We start from the raw sequence: 19,348 nt of genomic DNA, 5'->3' as shown, positions 1-19,348 counted from the left end.
CTACCTTGATAATAGTTCTCCCACTCCTCAATAACGTCGGTCCTCCCACAATGCTTGAAGAATTCTCAGGTTGGTAAGCTGCCCTAGCTCTTTCAGAAAGCCCAGTGGTTGCCTGTGGATCGAGAAACGTATTAGTTGCTCCAGACCTTTCATCTTGCTGATGCCTTCTGCTGGGAACATGACCCCCGGACTGACGAAAAGGTGTGCCAGCTTTTCAAGTAGAACAATAGTAGACGGCAATTGGCCCACTTTTGTCTCTCTTATGTCCAATGTATCCAAATGCTGGACTTGTCCAATTCCAGCAGGGAGCTCACTGACACTTGTTCCTCTAATGCTCAGGTACCGCAACTGAAGTAACATTTCAATATTTGCAAGGTGGATATTTCTCAATGACCCATAGTTTTCCCACTACTACAGAACAGACCTTTGTTCCAGGCCATTTGTCCCGGTTGACTTTGGGCCCGGGACAATAGGTGGCTTTTGTCCCGGGTCCAACGGCTAGCCGGGCTAGCTGGGGGACATGGGCCTTTTGTCTCGGTTGGAGGCACTAACCCGGCGGTTGGTGGCTCCACCCGGGACAAAAGGCCCAACCCTTGGTTGGTAACACCAACCCGGACAAAAGGACCCTTTTGTCCCGGTTGGTGTTACCAACCCAGATAAAAAGTCCCCTCCACGTGATAGTTCAAAATGAAGTTATTCTATACTGAGTCACATGTACTACTTAGGTGAGTTGGCAAGGAAACAATGTACTAGACAAGAGGTCTGGGATCGAATCCCGCGGGGTGCAAAAAAAAATTTTAGCGTGTGGGACATTTTGTCCCGGTTTTGCCACCCGAGACAAAAGCCTCCAGCCTTTTGTCCCGGAAGGCGAATCCCGGTTCCAAAACCGGGACAAATGGCCCTGTGGAACCGGGACAAAATGCTGTTTTTGTAGTAGTGTCCAGGTCTAACACGCGTAACACTTCAAATTCTGTAAGAGGATGCAATTCTTTGCAGTCCACAAAACATGCAACTGACCGGACATGAGGCTTGATCGACTTTATCCAAAGATTCTCTTGGTTGCTATTCTGGAGAGAGAGGCGGCGAACCTTGCAATGCAGAGAAGAAAGTGGGAGGAGCCCGGATGGGTCCAGCAAGGTCAGAAAGTTTTCCTCCAATGACGTCGTGGACTCGACAGCTCAGCACCACGCCGTTCTCCTCTTTCCATGGTTGGATCAAGCTCCGGTTTATCAGAATGTTGAAATGCCTTAGCCCTGCTTCATATGGACTCTCTCCTGGTTTTGGATTGACAAATCCTTCTGCACCCCATCTGCATACGAGGCGATCCCTTTCAATTTCGCAGTCCTCCGGAACACTCAAGTACAACAGGGACGTTCTTAGATGGTGTGGGAGATTAAAGTAGCTGAGTGATAATACTGATTTCATTGTGTCAACAGGCTTATTTCCATGTAGTGGAGAACTGATAGATTCTTTCACCTTGTTCCAGTGATCAGGTGACTGTGGTACACCAGCTGCCAAGAAGTTGGATATCGAAATGATTGCGAGCGGTATTCCGTTACACTTTTTCAGTATATCTTTAGAAGCACTTTCCAGTTCATGCGGACACTTGTCTTCAGAGTCAAAAATTCTTTTGAAAAACAACCTTTTAGAGTTGTCGTCGTCAAGAGGTTTCATATCATAAACACGGCCACTATGAGAAGAGCAGCATGATTGGGCCACATCTTTCAGACGTGTTGTGATGATTATTATGCTTCCAGGGCTTGTTTTGATCAATGCTAGTCCAATGACCTCCCATGGATCGGAGTGCCATATGTCATCCACTACAACAATGTACCTGCCACGAATATGCGATTCTAATTAATCTTATAAAACTACTACTGCATGCGTGGTAAGGGAGAAACTATGTGTATGTACTGGTAGTTGCATGCATTATTCTTGATCTAGTGGAATAGTAAAGAAAAATAAAAACCTTTATATAGCATTAATATGAGAAAAATACAGCTATTCTAGGTACGTAGCAGGAACATAAATATATGATTCGCCATGTAGAACAGAAATTTATCTCCAGTTGGCCTAGGATGGTTGTTTTTGCAGTATAGAATGTTTCGTGTTCAAATTGGACGATGTGAATGTTGGGGATCGCCACTTCCGATCCGATAGGCACTAGTCAGAGGTTACACTGGACTTCCTATAGGTGCCTCAACACCATAAGAATAACTTTCGATCTAGATTTCATCAAACCATTTTATAATAGTAAGGCTGATTCATAGTTTTTTTTGCTGGTAGATACCTGCAAGGCAATAGGTAACTGGACCCCGGTATCGTCAGAGCTTAGTTATTATATGTCGACACTGCATTACCTATAAGGGTGTATTTTATGTGTTGCTTTGCTTTTCATAGTTCATTAATTAACATTCTTTCCAGTTACACATCATCTATTTTCAGGGAACCTAGCTATCTTTTAACTGGGTTTATTCCTCCAAATCTTGGAAAGCCCACATAATTGTTTGACTAGCTTGTAAGTATAATATAATTCTGTCCATCATATGTCTTGTATGATATGATTCTTACTGGGATGCTAATTCAGACGTCGATCCATGTCACCATGCATGGGAGGGCCTATCCATGAGGATATAAGTTCATATATAAATCTCGTTTAACCTCAAGTTTCATCTGTTCTCTATGGAAGTTTTATAGCAACAATCTTCAAGAGTCTGACTTATATCTATAAGGAGTTTGCTGATTTCTATTTTTATCTGTTTTAATCCACATGGAGTTTTTGGTGTCTGTATTAACTGATCTTTCTTTTCTTGCTCAAGTGATCACCCTTCAATACTATCAAGTTTCCTGGTTGGATATGTCGTTAGTGCTTTACTGTTTTGCTTTAAATGAAGCCTGATGAAAGGTTCAGGGTTTTAATTGGTTTTCTCGCTGACTGAAAAAACCGCTGATGCTTAAGCCTGCTGCATTACACTCCATCACCTAGGCCCTAATGGTCTGGATATGACCAATGTTTTAAATAGCCAGCTAAAGCGTTTTTAGCTGTTGTAGAATCCAGCCGCTAAGCGCTATAGCTGGAGATTTTAAACATTGGATATGACACATACATATATACTAGTATTGCTCATCAGGTCATTTCCTCTCCCCGATTTTTATTTTTCCTCCAGATAATTAGGTCATGTGGGTCACCCTCAAGATTGTTAATTCCCATGCCTTCTCAAACTATGCTCCCTGTGCCTACAGATGGGGGTGATACGGCACCTAACTACCTAAGAAACATTGGTGATCACCTCCATCTATCACTTTGTTTTTTATTCGCACAAGCAGCAAATTGTCTCACTGGTACGATGGGCACACTACTTATTGCATAGGATTTTTGCATTGCATGTGTCATTACTTGTTGCTTGAATTATTCCCTGCTTGGTGAAATTTGGTGGGTGCATGTGGGGCTACAATGGTGGTTAATCATAGCTTCATGGGTAGGGGTGTAAACGGTATACATATAATATCCGTTCGTATTCGAGTTCAAATTCGTCTAGAGGGGTTAATATCCATACATATTCGACTCCGGATATTCAGTATCCGACACCATATCTGAATCCGAAAATGAAATCTAGATTTTTATGATGTTGATACCTATTTATATCTTATTCAACAAATTTGACACTATCCGTACTCGATCCGAATCCGAGAAGAATAGTGACTATCTGTATTTGTATCCGTAGGTATCCAATCCATTTACATCCCTATTCATGGGTGGAGCGAAATCACAATCATTTTTGTGTTGTGTTTTTAGACAGGGGGAAAAATATGAGATGGACGAAGAGAGGAACCATGAGGAGTGTCTCTCTCTCAAGTTTGTTGAGATAAACCTGACACCATCATAGAGGCATATTTGAAGTTCCTGATATATGATTAATCCTATGGAAAACACCAGGAGCAGTTCATGGTTAAACTTGAAAATGTAACTTATAATCTGTTTGTATGTTCTTTTTACTCTGTGATCTGTACTCGTTACTCAAATTCTCCCTTATTAGGTTGCCAGCTATAACTTCAAATCTTTATACATGCTGTTTTTTTAGTATAGTACCTTAAGTTCGTTTCCATGACTCCATTATTTAGTTTTTCTATGAAAACATTATATTTGCGTTTTCATTTAGCGTATCTTGAATCTATGCTCGTCTCATGTTTGTTTGAATCCAAGGTTATTGATTTTGGTATATTTAAGGAGTAGAAAAAAGATTCATTCAATACATCAAAGTTTTAATTATTATCAGGAAAAAGTCTACATAACCCCAACACCTATCGACAGTCGACTACTTAACTCCCCAAGTTATAAAACTTGGTATTCCACACCCGAATCATTTCAAAACCGGACAAATAACCCCCTCAAGCGGTTTTGGGCTGTGGTTTTGTCTTTTTCGTTTTTATTTATTTCGACTGAATCATAAAGAAATTATAGTAAATCATAGAAAAATCATAAATTGGAAAGTCCAATTTCGTTGGACTCCAAATGAGCAGAACTACACAGTGAACATATAATATAGTATGTTTTAATAATTTTTTTAAAAAAATTATCTATTTTTTATAATTAATTGGAATAATTAATACTGCAGTTTCTATAGTTCGATTGTGGTGAAATATTATGGTGATCTAATTATTGTATGAATGAACTGTAGTAAAAATTTCATACTCATTAGATCATATATTATTTATTTAGGATTTATGCTTGTTAAATCTATAACTAAGTTATATATGATCCAATAAGTACGAAGTTTTTACAACCGTTCAACCATACAATAGTTATGCCACCATAAAAATTTCACCGCAGAGGCGCAGACCATAGAAACTATAGTTATGAATTATTCAAACTAATTATAGAAGATAATAGATCAAAATCTACAACAAAATTTTGTACTATAACATACCATGTTATATATTCACTGTGTAGATCTGCTCATGTGGAGTTCAACTAGATTGGAATTTCTATTTTATGATTTTTCTATAATTTACTATAATTTTTTGATGATTCATCCGAAATGAATAAAAGAAAAAGACAAAACCCGGTTTTATAGGTTTGGGGTTTATCGACTGCCAATAGGTGGAAGGTTATGTAGACTTTTTCCATTATTAGCATATCAACTTGCACGTGCCGGCACGCGCAGGCATTGTTACTAGTTATTGTATAGATACCAACAAAAAAAAAACGATATGTATGGTCGAAGGCAAACACACACCTTTTATTCTGGAGTCTTTCTCTGAGCTTGCCGACGAGAATGAGCTCATCATCCGCCATGCTGTCGGCGGTTGCTCCAACTTGAGAACAGATCTTCATCAGCACATCCCTCAAGTGAGGATTCTGGGATACCGATACAAAGGCGTTGCACTCAAAATCTCCTTTAATCTTTTGGTAGACCTGATTGGCGAGAGTGGTCTTGCCCAGGCCTGCACACCCAACGATGGCCAGAGCCCTGATTTGCTGCGCCTGCGAGGGCTCCTCCTCTCCCTCTGGCATCAGGCAGCGGATGATCTCATCCCTGGGTCCGTCGAGCCCGACGAGCTTCTCGGTCTCCTCCCATAGCGCGCGCATCCGGAGGTCAACCTTGTTGCTAGGAGAAGCACCGACGAGGCCGTCGAGCTTGTATCTCTTCTGCCTCTTGCTCTCCTCGATGGCACGATCCTTGAGCTCTTTGATCTGGTGAGCGACCTGGTGGGACACTCTGATCTTCTTGAACTTGCGCGCCAGCTTGGCACCGAGGCGACCTGCTTCTCTGGCATCGTCAGCACGACCGAGCCGGGCGACGGAGAGATCGATGCAATCCTCGACGTCGTAGGCCAGCTCCCGCACCCTGTCGCGCCACCCCTTGTTGATGGCGTCAAGCTCCTCGACTTCCGCCAGCACGTACAGCAGGTCGTTCATGGCGCTCAGCTCGGACCTGAGGAACTCGATGTCCTTGCGGACGCCCTTGGCAAGCTTGTACTCCTCGTGGAGCAGATCCGCCAGCTTTCCGAGGACGGAGCTCATTACTCCGGCCGCTGCGCTCACAATCGCTCTCTCCATGACGCATGAATTCCAACGGAGGAGAGCTAGGTGGACGATGGCGGCTGTTCTACCTTTGCTTGCTTAAAAGATGGACTACTAGCAGGGTAGGTGAGTAAGGCGACTACTCCCCTAAGTCGGATCGATCCCAAATGCAAGAGCAGCTACAGTGGAGCCACACGTCAGTCCACTTGTATTGTAGGCGATCAATACACAACTGGGGAAGGGAGAATCGAGAAAGGAAGAGAGAGAGAAGAGCTAGCAGACAGAGCGCCAGTCACGCGGCCGGCTGAGCAAGAGTACACAACTAATCTCTATTGTTTGTTTCATATATACGTATCCGATCGAGTCCCGTTCAACACCTTGGACGTAGCAACACACTAGCTAGTTTAAGTTAAACCCATCTCCTGCTTTGCGACGTACCACCATGGCTACCTAATCCCACTACTAGAAAATTGGCCATCGGTGCCGAGCAGAAGAGGACATCGATACCGATTTTCCAACCGGTACTACGAAATCGAGACAAAATATCTTGGTCTTATCACCGTGTTATTTACCATGTACCAAAAGGTCCATAACCTCTTACCTCGTGCATATATATCTTTCTTACCATATCACCTATACACATTACTTGTGATGGAAAAAAATATATTTTTTTCTTTCGAAGTAACCCGTAGATGACCCTGTTACCAACCCATAGATCGATCCCAAATGCAAGAGCAGCTACAGTAGAGCCCCACGTCAGTTCACTTGTATCATAGCCGGTCAATACACAACCAATACTGCAGGACGGTTTGTAGAAGCGGGCAAAACGCCATTTTTAGGCGCGGACGGCTCAACCGCCCTTGCTTTTTGCTGCTAAAAAATGACGGTTTACAGGAACACCCCTAAAGATGCATTTCCAGGCGCCAGTCACGCGGCCGGCTGAGCATGAGTAGACAACTAATCTTTCTTGTTCGTTTCATATGTACGTATCCGATGGAGTCACGTTCAACACCTTGGAGATAGCAACACACTAGCTAGTTTAAGTTAATCATCACATGATTCCAAATACGTAATGCTAATAATATATTTGCTGCTATTATTTCAAGGTATGCCATGCCTCCATCCTATTCTCGGTTAGTTTCTCGATCGCCACCAAATTAAACCCATCACCTGCTTGGCAACGTACCACCATGGCTAAATGTCCCACTGCTAAAAAATTTGCCATCATATCACTGCGGGGTAGAAGAGGACATCGGCACCGTTTTTTTTTCCCAACCAATACTACGAAACGGATCAAAAATCTCGGTTTTCATCACTGGGTCATTTACCCGGTACCAAAAGACTACCAAAAGACTCGTAACCTCTTACCTCATGCGTACCTTTCTTACCACCCCGCCTACACATCACTTGTGATTGAAAGAGAGATGTTTTCCTTTTAAAATAAGAGAGAGTAGTCATTAGTGACAAGCAAATAACTGATCTATTTCACGTAACCCAAGAACATGTGAGAGAAACGTGTGGGTTCATATTATAAAATAGTTTTTTTTCTCCCACTCCACATCAGCTAACTAAATAGTTAATACTAGCATTACTATTGTGAACACCTTAATAAATCTCGATCCATGTCCTAAAAAATACTATCTGAAAACGGACAGGAGCAACTAGCTGGCATCATGTCGTCGCTCCAAGGCTTCCCAGCTGCTTGCTAAGGGCGGCCGCAGCGGGGTCGATAGACTCTCTACAGAACTCCCACGTAGGAAAGAGAAACGAGGAAAGAGAAGATGGTGTCGCTAGAGCTGGCGAGAGCCGTTTGCACTCGACCAAATGCTGAGTGGGCCTCCCTAGGACGAGATAGAGGGAGAAAACGGTGGACAGGTGGGGTCCACACTGGTATAGGAATTTGTGTTATAGCATAACTGTTGGACAGGTGGTCTATACTTCTTGCTATATCCTACATGGATGCCGGTATAGAGAGCAAGCTCTCTCTATTGTTGCGGATGCCCTAAGAGTTTGGGCGGCTCCAACTCCAAGGTAATAATTAAAAAGTAACCTACATCTCGATCAGGGTACCATCGTCAAAGCAAAGCAGCCCTTCAAAAGGAATAAATTCTCAGTAACGAGATAATTATCGATCGATTGTATCAGCTGACATCGCCAGCACTAAAATGGAGTACTCCCTCCATTTTTCGTTATAAGGCCAAGTCTAACTTTTGGAACGGTCTCCCAACTTACACTTTGACCATTTATTTATTTTATATTATATTATGATTAGACTCACTATTGTTAGAGGGTATATTTGATTACAAATATAACCATATCAAGATTGTATTATAAAAATTAAATATTATACATTAAATTATTAATCAAAGATTTTAAAGTTTGACTTTTATTATCGACTAGCTAGATGGGATGTTCTGTGCCAGCCAAATGAACAAAAGAACAAAGGCAGTCTAGGAAAACACAATCTGGATGTTAAAAATACAGCTCGACTTAGCAAATGGCTCTATAAATTAAATTGCTAACGACCGAGGGAACATGGCAACTGATTATCCGCAACATATATCGAGGTTCGAAGCCACTATCTCAAGTTCAATGGAAAAATGGGGGCTCGCATTTTTTGGCTAGCCTTATGAAGGTCCAACATAATTTTCTTCATCCCCCACCCTCACCGCTGCGCGCGGTGGAGGAGGCGTGGCTCGACGGAGGTCGGCGCAGGCGTGGCGCGGCGAAGGTCGGCCGAGCGGAGGCTTGCGCACGGGACTACGGCGGCCGGCGAGCTCGAGCTTCGCCGAGCTAGAGGGAAATAGGCAGGGCCGGTCAGATCCGGCGGCCTCGTGCTCGGGGCATGGCGGCTGCAGTCGGATCTGGCGGCCTCGAGCTCCATGCTAGCGCGCGGCTTCATGGTGATGGCAGATATGGCGTGGGAGCGAGATTCGTTGGTCCAGCGGCGGCGAGCAGGGGCGGATCAAGGCAGCGTCTCTCTTGAGCTCGTGCTCCTCCGGCCATTCTCCCTCCTCCCGCCCTTGCCGCAGTGCTCCGAGCTCCATGGCGCCGGTAGCCAAGCTCCGCCACGGGGTAGGACCGGTGGCCCGGACGAGCTGCAAGCGGAGCGGTAGCAGCTGGGGACAGGCGCGGAAGGATGAAGGGGGGCCGCGCACGGCAGGCTAGTGTCTCATCCATACCACGTTGTATTTCCAGTGCGCGACTCCGTCCGTGATAATAGCGTATGTGTTTATAGTACCTGGTGCAGCAATTTTTACGCTACACCAGTACCCAAGGGTGGCGTCCCGGGTGCTTTAGCGCACCCAGTGCGGAGAGCCTAATAATTTTTCATGGCGTAGAGATCTAATAGGACATAATTAAATTGGTAGCGTGGCACAATTTACTTCCACGTATCACTAATATTATGTTGAGGCAACAAGAAGACCAGTTTGGCTGGAACTTGCATACCAAAGGACAGTTTTCCGCGAAATCTCATTATTTGGAAATGTTATACAGAGGCCACAAGAGTGCTTCAAGATTATTGTGTCAACTCGATGTAATTATCTTGCTTAATAAAAGCTTCCCTTGTGGAAAAAAGTACAAAGAAGGAGGGCATGAGCAGCGAGACAACACGAGCAAGAGCAACCCTATTGAATTTGTTGGAAAATGGTGTCGAATGTGACAGGGATCATTAAATTTTGGGAAAATTCGATTCATGCCACCACAACTCCGTGAAATTGGGTTTCACGTTGAAAATCATGCCACTCAATGGCATGGATTTCAACATGAAATCCAATTTCAAGAAGTTGTAGTGGCATGGATCCAACTAACCCTTAAATTTTGGCCTGCTCCAATTGAAGTGAACATTGCCGATCCTAGCTTGCATTACTAAGGCTCACATAACATGACGCACGCACAACTCAATCAAAAATTAAACAATACAATAGCAACCTCTAAGAGCAAGAACACTAAGGCTATCCATTCTCATCCTTCTCTATATCCATCCTCTGAAGGGAATATTCCGGTCTGTTCATCGAGATTCTCTCCTCTAAATCAAATTTCTCTTCACCCATTTATCCTCTATATCAACTAACAATCAACATATATCTTTCCTCCATATCAACTACCAGTCACGAGACCATATGTCATAATTTTTTTATCCCCAACCGACGCCCCCACCCTCCCTCCCACATTCTCTCCCACCCACTGCTTCTTTCCCGCGGCGCCCCCTTCCTCCTCCCTTGCCGGCGAGCACCCTCCGCCCCACCACCGCCGGCCCTCCTCGCTCCACCTCCCCCACCACGCACTCCTCCTCCCTCCCCTGCTTGATCCCGTGCACAGAGCGGCAGTGGGACCGACACGGGCCTACGCAGAGCAGTGGCAGGGCCTCGCTCACTTCTCCATCCCTCCTGCTCCTCTCTTTCTCTCACGACGGCGGCACCCGGATCCAGCGCTGCTCCGCCGCTCACTGCCATCCACTGGCCCCGCCGTGGCCACACCACGCGGGTGGCGGGGGCGCGTGGCGGCGAGTGGCAGAGGCGTGCGACGCGGCGTGGTGGTGGAGCCGTGGCACGCGGAGGCCGGCGCGGCGTGGGGCAGCACGCGGAGGCGGATGCCGAGCCCCATCTCTCCCCAGCTCCCTCCTCGAGCTCTGCCGCGGCTGAATTTGGCGCCTCCTCCTTCCCCCTTCCTGGCCGGCGGTGTGAGGGCTCTGTTTTTTTTTGAAGCTCTGTACTTACTGAAACTGCAAAGTACAGTGGAAGCCCACAGCTGCATGGGCGGCTTAAAGTCAGTGTGTGCAACTTAGGAATTAGGAACATGATCTTAAGATGTTGGGATATAGACTTTTCTTTATTTTGTACAAAATGAATTAATCTTTGCAATCATATAGCAACATTTGGTACATGGTTTCACAACTGGACAGTTACGCAGGCAGCACCAGATACAAAATAGAACAACAGCACTTCATTTCTCTGGTTCACAGCTTGGATGGCAGTTATTTTTTTATTGTCCTTAATCAAAAGTCAATTTGTCCTTTCACAAATGAGCCTATTACACTATTTTTGCACTTCATGATTTAATTTTCAGATGAAATTTAGTTAACATGATTGTGACTATAAATTTAGCTGCAATGTTGTGTTGAAGAAATTTGTTTATTCTTCAGATGGTTCAGGCTACACTAATGAAAGATGTAGGCTATGATCTCGCTGTTGATATATGGAGTCTTGGCTGCACCATCATAGAAATATTCGATGGAAAGCCTCCTTTGAGTGATCTTGAAGGGGTAATAAGTTGAAGCATGCTTGTATTTTCAGTAAATTCTAGCATGCATTGCATGACTTAATTAAGCCTTCCTAGTGTGCCGCCTGAAATGGAGCACTTCCCCTGTGATATGCAGGCAACTGTGGTACTGTTACCTTCATCTGATGTTCAACAATAAGATTACTTACTTCATGTTGTGCTGCATTCTATCTATTAAACAAACTCTTTACTTGGAGAAGGGCGTATGGTTATTTCTATGCAGGATACAATTTATTTTATTCCTAAAAAGTTTATGCACATCTTTCTTCTAAGGCTGTCCTTCCCCTGTGCCATCTGAGCTCCTCTCTTTACATACTTATAGTATTTGCCCCAGATCCATTGGGATCCTCGGCCAACCAAAATTGTTGGTATGGAGGTAGTATTTGAGCTACATGCTTGCCATGCTAATAGTCTTATATATATGTTTGCATAACAGATGATGCCATCTAATTGCTCAACGCCTCAAGAATTTGTGAAACTATATCATGTCAATAATGCTCGCCATTCTACACAAAAAGCCCGAGCGTGACAAAGTTTTTGTTCTCATGCCTGAAGAAAATGTGTCTAATAGCCTGATTATGCTGTCATAGAGAAATTTCAAAGGAGGGCTCCAGATAACATAAAGGCATAGAATGATGAGACAAGCACAATGTTATGAGTGTCATTGATCATCTCTTAACCTTGCTCTCTACTACCTTGCATGCTTTTATTTGTCACTGTATTCTTGGTATTAACATTAAACTTTGATTCTAAAGTACCTTATTATATGTTTCCCTCGGTGTCCTGCAGCCTGCCGCAATGTTTAAGGTTTTACATAAGGATCCACCAATTCCAGAAAATCTGTCCCATGAGGGCAAAGAATTTCTACAATACGGTTTCAGGAGGAATCCAGCAGAGAGGCTGACGGAGATAGATCCAGGTACTTCCCTGCCGAGTAGGGTACCCGTGTCCGGGCGGCTACCCTGCTCGGTAACTCGGCATCAACTATCTGGCACGCAGGAACTCGACTGCGTGATGGAAGGGTCCCCTGCGGATTAGGATGAAGACTCCAACAAGACACCTGATTCTTAGGGATCTTACCCGGCCTTCTTTCTTATAACAGCCCGAGTAGATCCCGATATACTTGTAAAAGGCTCAGCTGCTTGAGAAGTGGAAAGTGGAGGGCGGCACGATTCCGTCCGGGAAGCCGCAGCCGCCGAAGCTGGCGACGCGAAGAGTCGACGAGAAGCGGTGCACTGATGCTGGTAGCAGCGGCGGCGGTGGCAGTGGACAGAGATCACGTGGAAACCTATCTCCGTAGTTGAAACCGAGCTCCTGGAGGTTGTCGAGGGCAGGAGACCGGAGCCAGTCGTCCAGGGTCGCGGCTGGGCGGTCCACGTCCTGGCCCAAGATGTACCTGGGGATGAAGAAGCGGCGTCCGGGGCCCAGGTGCGCCGAGAGGATGCGGGAGATCTCTCGGTAGTCCGAGAGGCCGCAGGGATCGAGGTTGAGGGGAGCGGAGCGCCATAGGGGGCGCCACCGGGAGGAGAGCACCTGCGTGCGGACGCCACCCTTGGTGGGTAGAAGGGAGGCCGCTGATACGGTCGAGGCGCTCCTCCTCTTCCTCCCCTTCCAGCATTCTCCTCCTGCTACTCCTTGTCCTAGCCGTTGTGACCATCGCCATGGTAGAACGGCTGCCGGCGGCCGGACAGGATCGGGGGCAAATCGGAAAGGGCAGTAGGACACTCGGGCTGTGGACCGAGATTGTACGATTATTGGAAGGGAATTTTTAATTCCAAAGTTCTAAATCGAATCTAATATTTTTTCCCTTTTAGGTAAAGACTTCATTACAATCTGCCGTAATATAGTCCTGTCGCACGGCGGGTGCATGATTGCATCCGCAGCACATCTGATCTGGCGGACCTACATATCAGCAGCAGCGGAGATTTTTTATTCAAAACATCGATTTGCCCACCCGTTCATTTCCTCTGTTCGTCCCCTTCCGTCTCCGTCATTTCTTCTGCTCATCCCCTCTCTCTCATCCGCCAATGAAGGATTTGCTCCAATCCACCACCATCCGCGGGCACTTTTGGGCTCTCGCGAGAGCATCTCCGAGTGGGATCGAACCATCGCCCCTTTTTTGCGCCCCGTTTGCTGCATCTACTCCCTCTAGGGTTCATTCTTCTGATTTTTGCTGCATATGCTCCCCTCGTTGAGGTCATTTAGAATCAAGTTTTGGCAGGGAAGTGCAGATCAGTGTAGGTGAGTACATGACCCGCCCACCACCCTCTCGAATCCATGTCTCTCATCCGCAGGAGTGTTGGATTTTTCGAGGCTTTCTCACGCGGAGGTGATCCTATCCTTTTCGTTTGTTTTTCCCCATTTCGCTGCATCTGATTCCCTCATCACGCATGCAGCGATTTTGATTTTGGGGTTGTTTTTTGGTGAAGGTTATCATCGAGGTCATTTGGAATTGGAGATCTCTTTGGAATCGAGGGGGGTGGTCAGGAATTTTGCAGATCAGTGTAGGTGAGGTCGTGCCCCGTGCACCACCCAACCAACCCTCAAATCCATGCGCCCCTTCCTCCCTGCATCTAATCCTTTTTGTTTGTTTTTGGTTTGGTGGAGCTCATCGGCAAGCACATCTGCAGGGGGTCCGTGATCGACTAGAACTGCAAATCACCCCGGGGGTTCGGCGGTATCTCAGGTCTGAAATAGGTGAACGATTTCCCAGTCTTCCAGTGCCTCCACACTGGATTCCGTTTGAGTTCTCTCATCCGTGATGTGTTTTGGGGCCTGATTTTTTCTGTTTTGTGAAGTCGAAGTCCTTCTCACAAGGGGAAGGCTCACATCGGATCAGGAGAAAATTTTCACTAGGTGAGTCAACTCAATGCCCCCATCCTGACCAAATCAAATTTTCAAACATGCTGCTGATGTCAGACTGTGATGTGTGCTCCTACTGTGAACTAGCCAATCAGCACCAACAAGCATATAGGAATTAGCTAGAAAGGTCATATTGAAAAACTTAGAGCACTGAATAGCTCGTGAATGTTCAGGCAAATGAATGGATTAAATATTTGCTAATTCAACCAAGTAAATCCAACAAGCAAGCATCAGGGCATCAGGCTGCTGTCGCTGCTCATTAAAGAAGACAAAAACTGAACTGCTATAGCTCTGAGAAAATGAGAATATGTTGTTGCGCTCCTGCTGATGCTTCCGAACTGCTATGGCTCTGTGATTTTTTAGCTTTTTTGTCTCACGTGTTATATAATTAAATCTGAATCTGCCGATGCTTCCGAACTACTAAATTTCTGTATTCAGATAATTAAATCTGAACATGTCAAGTTATCAACTTTTCAATTCAGTTAAGGTTTTTTTTTGCTGAACATTGTAATTAGCGGTCTATATACATGCTTACTTTTCTGAACATATTCAGATTTAATTATCTGAACACAGCACCATTGTCAGCGCCATCACTAATTATCTGAACATGTCTAGTTATTTATCTAGCTAAATCTGAACATGCCTTGTTATTAGCTTCTCTGTATTTTCAGCAGTGTTTTAAAAAACGTTTTTAAACATCGTTTAATCTTGATTAAACGCTGAACGGTGGCTAAGCGTTGTGTTTAATCACAGTGTCGTTTAATCACAACACACATTTAATCATGTTCAATCTACGTTTAATCACAAAAAACTCTAAACCATAGGCAAGCGTTCGCCTAGCGTCAAGCGTTTTTTAAAACCTTGATTTTCAGACAATTAAACCTGAACATGTCTAGTTTTATTTTGCATAAGCGCACACCTTGTCCTACTATGCACATTGCCCCGCTATGGATCAAGGTTTTTAAGAGACTAGACACTGCATGTTACTTTAAACATTGACTCCCACACAGCAGCACCGCCAGCACCATTACTTGCTTATTCATTTGTTAACACCACCACTAGCACCATTATTTTACTTCTTCGTTTGTGTAATGTGCAGTTTTTGTCTCTCTGAAACACACACCAATTACAATGCCAAGAGCACAGAAGCAGCGACATGCACGTGCGGCATCATCCAATGCAGTATGTTCTCCTCTCCCCCCTTTTTTTCATGCAATAGCCCCAAGTCACAGTTTGGCAATAATTCTGATTTAGTAGAGCAAATTCATGCATCTTATTAGGCAATTTTTCCTGAGTCCCCTATGTATTTTTTTTTTGTCCAAATGTGCGCAGAACATTAGATACAGGGCATCCCCTGCTAGACTTGTGAAGTTATATGAATACATATCTAAAGATCAGCGGGCTATGATTTTTGATGCAGAGGGTAGTGGAAATTAGAGAGCGCTAAAGAGGGGTGCACAATAAGGTGAATCCATCTCTCTATCTTGTTTCTTCGATTTTGCCATCTGCTGGTTACATTGTTTAATCATGGCTTGCTTGCTTCATCAGCTTGGGCAAGGAAGCAGCTAAGCAATAAACAAGGTTTCCAGATGTCATTTTCATGCTATAGTGATGCAACTGCTAGTTACATTGTTTAATCATGGCTTGCTTGCTTTTGGCCTGTGAACTGAATAGTTGTTTAGTTTATTCAATAACATGAGTTTTAGCTCATATGCTTTTTCTTCATCTCATTTGACCTATCAAGTAGCTTTTTACTGGTATTCTGTAGATGCAGGCAGCTGCAGCTTGAAGAACAATTGAAGAACAATGAATATCTTTCCATTCCATTTTTCATTGGACAATAAGTTGGCTCTAAATTAGGCAATAATATGGGAGAAATTAGGCAATAATGTTGTCCTATGTAGGCAGTAATGTTGGTTCCCAACAAAATTGTTCCATAGAGGCAATAATAATGGTTCCCAATAAGCAATAATATTATTCTACGAGGCATAACAGTACACGTCATTAAAACAATTTTGTTGGAATACCTCATAATTTATTTTTTTATTAGTTGCCTTCTGTAAGTAGCACCAAAGCACATACGCTGGGATCAGTTGGAGGTACTGTTTTGGCTGGAATTCTAGGTGAGCTGTCCTCATCACTTTTTTTTTTGCATTTGTAGTCTCATGAGGCAACGGACTATCCCCACAGCCCCTGCACTATGTGTTTTTATGTTTCTAGATATGGTAGTAGTACTATATTTGATTTTTTTCTAGTTGAAATTAACATTATATTTGTAAAACTTTTTATCTAAAAAATGACAAAGCAATTGCATCTATATTTATTCCGTTTTAAACCTATTCATTTTAGACTCCTATTACGCGTTTGTGGAGAAAAAGGAACCTATTGTAGGGGCTTGACTAAGCAAGTGCAAAACTACATGTTGGATGCTTGCGACCCACAAACTTTTCTACTAGCATTATTAGAAGCATTTCAATAAATTTAAATAGGCATTTAAATACTATTAGGAAAGCATTTTAAATGTTCAGTTCAAGAAATTTTTTTTAAAACATTTTCATACATCTCATGTAACAACTGATAGACTCTCTTTTTTCTGGAACCAAGTCTTTTACATCATTACAATCACTGGACAAATAGACTAGGTTCCAATAGATGAATAGGCAAAAGCCTTTTTCCGAATCAAAAGTTCCTTGCTTATTTTCCCTATACATTTTTGGAGCAGTGCGGCATGATTGACTTGCAAATCCCTGCACTTCTTCCTCTTTGCCTAAGCATTCATCCCCTTAGATCACATATTAGACCACATCTCTTCTTGCTATTGTTCATGATCATATATATCATGTCTAGCATTTAAGTTGAGCTAAGCTGTTTAGTGATTATTCAGTAGCAATTTAGTAATCCGGTATAGGCAGTAATATTGTATTTATTAGACAATAACATAATTTATTGATTAAACATTCGGTTTACTGGAATTCATTTGTAGGTTGCCTATGCTAAATCAACAAGGACTCAAGGAGATTGTGCATTATTAGTTTAGCATTGTTTTGTATGAGAATATCATCAATAAAGATATGTAGTAAATATTTGTGAAAAGCACTAACTCTGCATAAAGTACAGCTGAACCTAATCATAACATTTCTGTTAGTATGTTTTTGATCTTGGTGGTGCGGGTAACAAGTCCACCATTTTGCTATATCTTTTTCTTAGAGCTATGATGGTGTATTAGGCCAATTTTCAAAAATAATATAGTTCAATAGGCAATAACATGGTTCTGATTATACAATTTAATAGTTATGACTAGAAAAAACAATGTACTTTGTTATGCAAAATTAAGGTTCCCACCTAGGCAATATGGGAGGGAATCAGGACATATTATGATTTTAGATTATACAAATCAATATACTTCATTAGGCCATAAACTACTTGGAATGGACATCTAAAATGCTTAATTGGAATAAAACTCAGGCTCATAAAACATCCATATATAGATTGACTTTCATTACATATACAAATTGTACAGAGCACTACTGGCTTATAAAACTCACTGGTTTGCTACTTTCTTACGCCACCTTTGACACTCAGGCTGCTAATTTGATCTATGTTTTTGTTTCCTAGATGTGTAGTTTTGATTAGTGCACAAGCACGTTTATACATAAACTCTTCAAAGTGTATGACATGGAAATACACAACCACATATTCTACATGACAATGTGCTCATGTCTTCTTAGTTTAACTAGTAATTGCTTGATGACATGTACTAACATGCTAGAATTTGATTAGCAGTTCTATTCATCCAATTATTCTAACAATGTTTTGTTAAAATATATCAGTAGTTCAGTACATGTTAACAGTTGCGATGATTGTGTTTATACATCTCTGTTACTTTCTTTTTACAGGTCTGATACTCCATAATCATCTGATTCCAGCTGTGGACTTTATGTTTTGTCATCTAGATTGCTTCTCTGACGTCGTAATCCTATCTAGTGTAAGCCTTACCTCGTTATTTGTAATTCTTCACTATTGCTTGCTCCTCCTTTCCAAGTGACCAAGTGAAGGTAAATCCACTTGAGTATAGATGGATAGATGTAATGGAGAGTTAGCATGGTGAATGGAGATGAAATAAATTGATTGATAGACATCGTGAAATTTTTAATGCTGTGGAAAAATATATCAACAAAATAGTGTCAGTTTTTTTAATTTTCCTCTCCCGCACCCACATAGAAAACTATGCTGTTTTTTTTGTTTGAATACCAAAGATAGCTTATCCTTTTGTTATGGGAATTACATTCTATATTATTCCAGGTTGTCTGGTTAGTCAGTTCTTCATATCCTACACCATTCGAACATTTGAGACCCTCACATTTGCTACGATAATGACAACTAGACAGGTAGGTATTGATCTCATCAGTGTGGTATTCTTGCACATTCCTATTATTCAACTTTTTTTGTTCTAACAATAGTTGTCCATACATGTTGTAGCTGGTGAGAATATTGTTGTCCTGCATCTGGTTTGTACATCCTCTCGGCTGGATGTAGTGGCTTGGTGCAGTGAGTCACCAATCACCTTACATGGTTCTGTTTCAGCAATGAATAACTTTCTGTATTACCAGCCAATTGTATTCGGAGCACTGTACACAAAGAGTTTCTTAAGAAGTAAACCACAGAAGCCAGCGGCCGCAAGCCCGCCACGCAGTTCTAGCCTGAATCCTCCTAACAATAGGTGACAAAATAGTATAGGAAAATCGACTTGTTTTACCGGAACCAAGTCTGTGTCCGAGATCAACAGCGTCATGACAAGTTAACTCGGCAGATAGATTCCAGATCTAGCTGTGTTACTACCTAACCTGGAGGAGATGAATTGGTGGCCCTAGTGTTAGTCCCGGTTGTAAATGCTTTTGTCCATGTTCTAATGTGATCATAATTTATATAAACTTTGCTTATGAGGTTCTTCAAATTTGCTTTATTGTATCAGTTGATTTGAATGAATTACCAGCAACAGAATGCTACAGAGTGCACGTGCAAAGAAAACTTTTGTTTAGCAGTTTTTCATACCATAAATACATCTCACAGGCAATATTTAATGCAATTTTTACTCGATGCGGACAAGATGTGAGCTAGGACCTTGTTTACTGCGCACTAAACAACGCAGGATAGGATAAAAAATTGTGATGCCAAAAA

At 42.9% G+C, this 19,348-nt stretch overlaps 1 protein-coding gene and 1 long non-coding RNA gene across 6 annotated transcripts; one reads left to right on the top strand and one right to left on the bottom strand.

Annotated features, from left to right (window-relative positions):
• Positions 1-800: 800 nt before the first annotated feature.
• LOC120659252 (disease resistance protein RGA5-like) lies at positions 801-6,125 on the bottom strand. Its single transcript, XM_039937331.1, has 2 exons — positions 5,238-6,125; positions 801-1,834 (listed from the first exon to the last, which is right to left on the bottom strand). Exons 1-2 carry the CDS (start codon positions 6,059-6,061, stop codon positions 1,063-1,065), a joined length of 1,596 nt encoding a protein of 531 aa, XP_039793265.1. The 5' UTR covers positions 6,062-6,125; the 3' UTR covers positions 801-1,062.
• A 7,137-nt stretch (positions 6,126-13,262) lies between these two features.
• On the top strand, positions 13,263-18,060 carry LOC120659250. Of its 5 annotated transcripts, XR_005668954.1 has the most exons (9): positions 13,263-13,637; positions 13,738-13,816; positions 13,916-14,005; positions 14,107-14,164; positions 15,270-15,352; positions 15,503-15,635; positions 15,719-15,751; positions 16,221-16,293; positions 17,154-18,060. It is a non-coding gene; the product is annotated as an uncharacterized LOC120659250 (long non-coding RNA). The 5 variants fall into 5 exon arrangements; XR_005668952.1 differs by lacking the exon at positions 15,719-15,751 and having other exon boundaries at positions 15,591-15,635; XR_005668953.1 differs by lacking the exon at positions 15,719-15,751.
• The last annotated feature ends 1,288 nt before the right edge of the window (positions 18,061-19,348 follow it).

Source organism: Panicum virgatum, chromosome 2N (genome assembly GCF_016808335.1).
Source record: "Panicum virgatum strain AP13 chromosome 2N, P.virgatum_v5, whole genome shotgun sequence".
Taxonomy (NCBI): Eukaryota; Viridiplantae; Streptophyta; class Magnoliopsida; order Poales; family Poaceae; genus Panicum; species Panicum virgatum.
The sequence above is the reverse complement of the archived record's forward strand: the minus strand, read 5'-3'. Positions and strand labels throughout refer to the sequence as shown.

Bases quoted from the DNA above. Each gene is read 5' to 3' on its own strand.
- LOC120659252 (XM_039937331.1), bottom strand. From the start codon at position 6,061: ATGGAGAGAGCGATTGTGAGCGCAGCGGCCGGAGTAATGAGCTCCGTC. The intron at 1,835-5,237 runs GTGTGTGTTTGC...TATTCGTGGCAG, and splicing joins GAAAGACTCCAGAATAAAAG to GTACATTGTTGTAGTGGATG.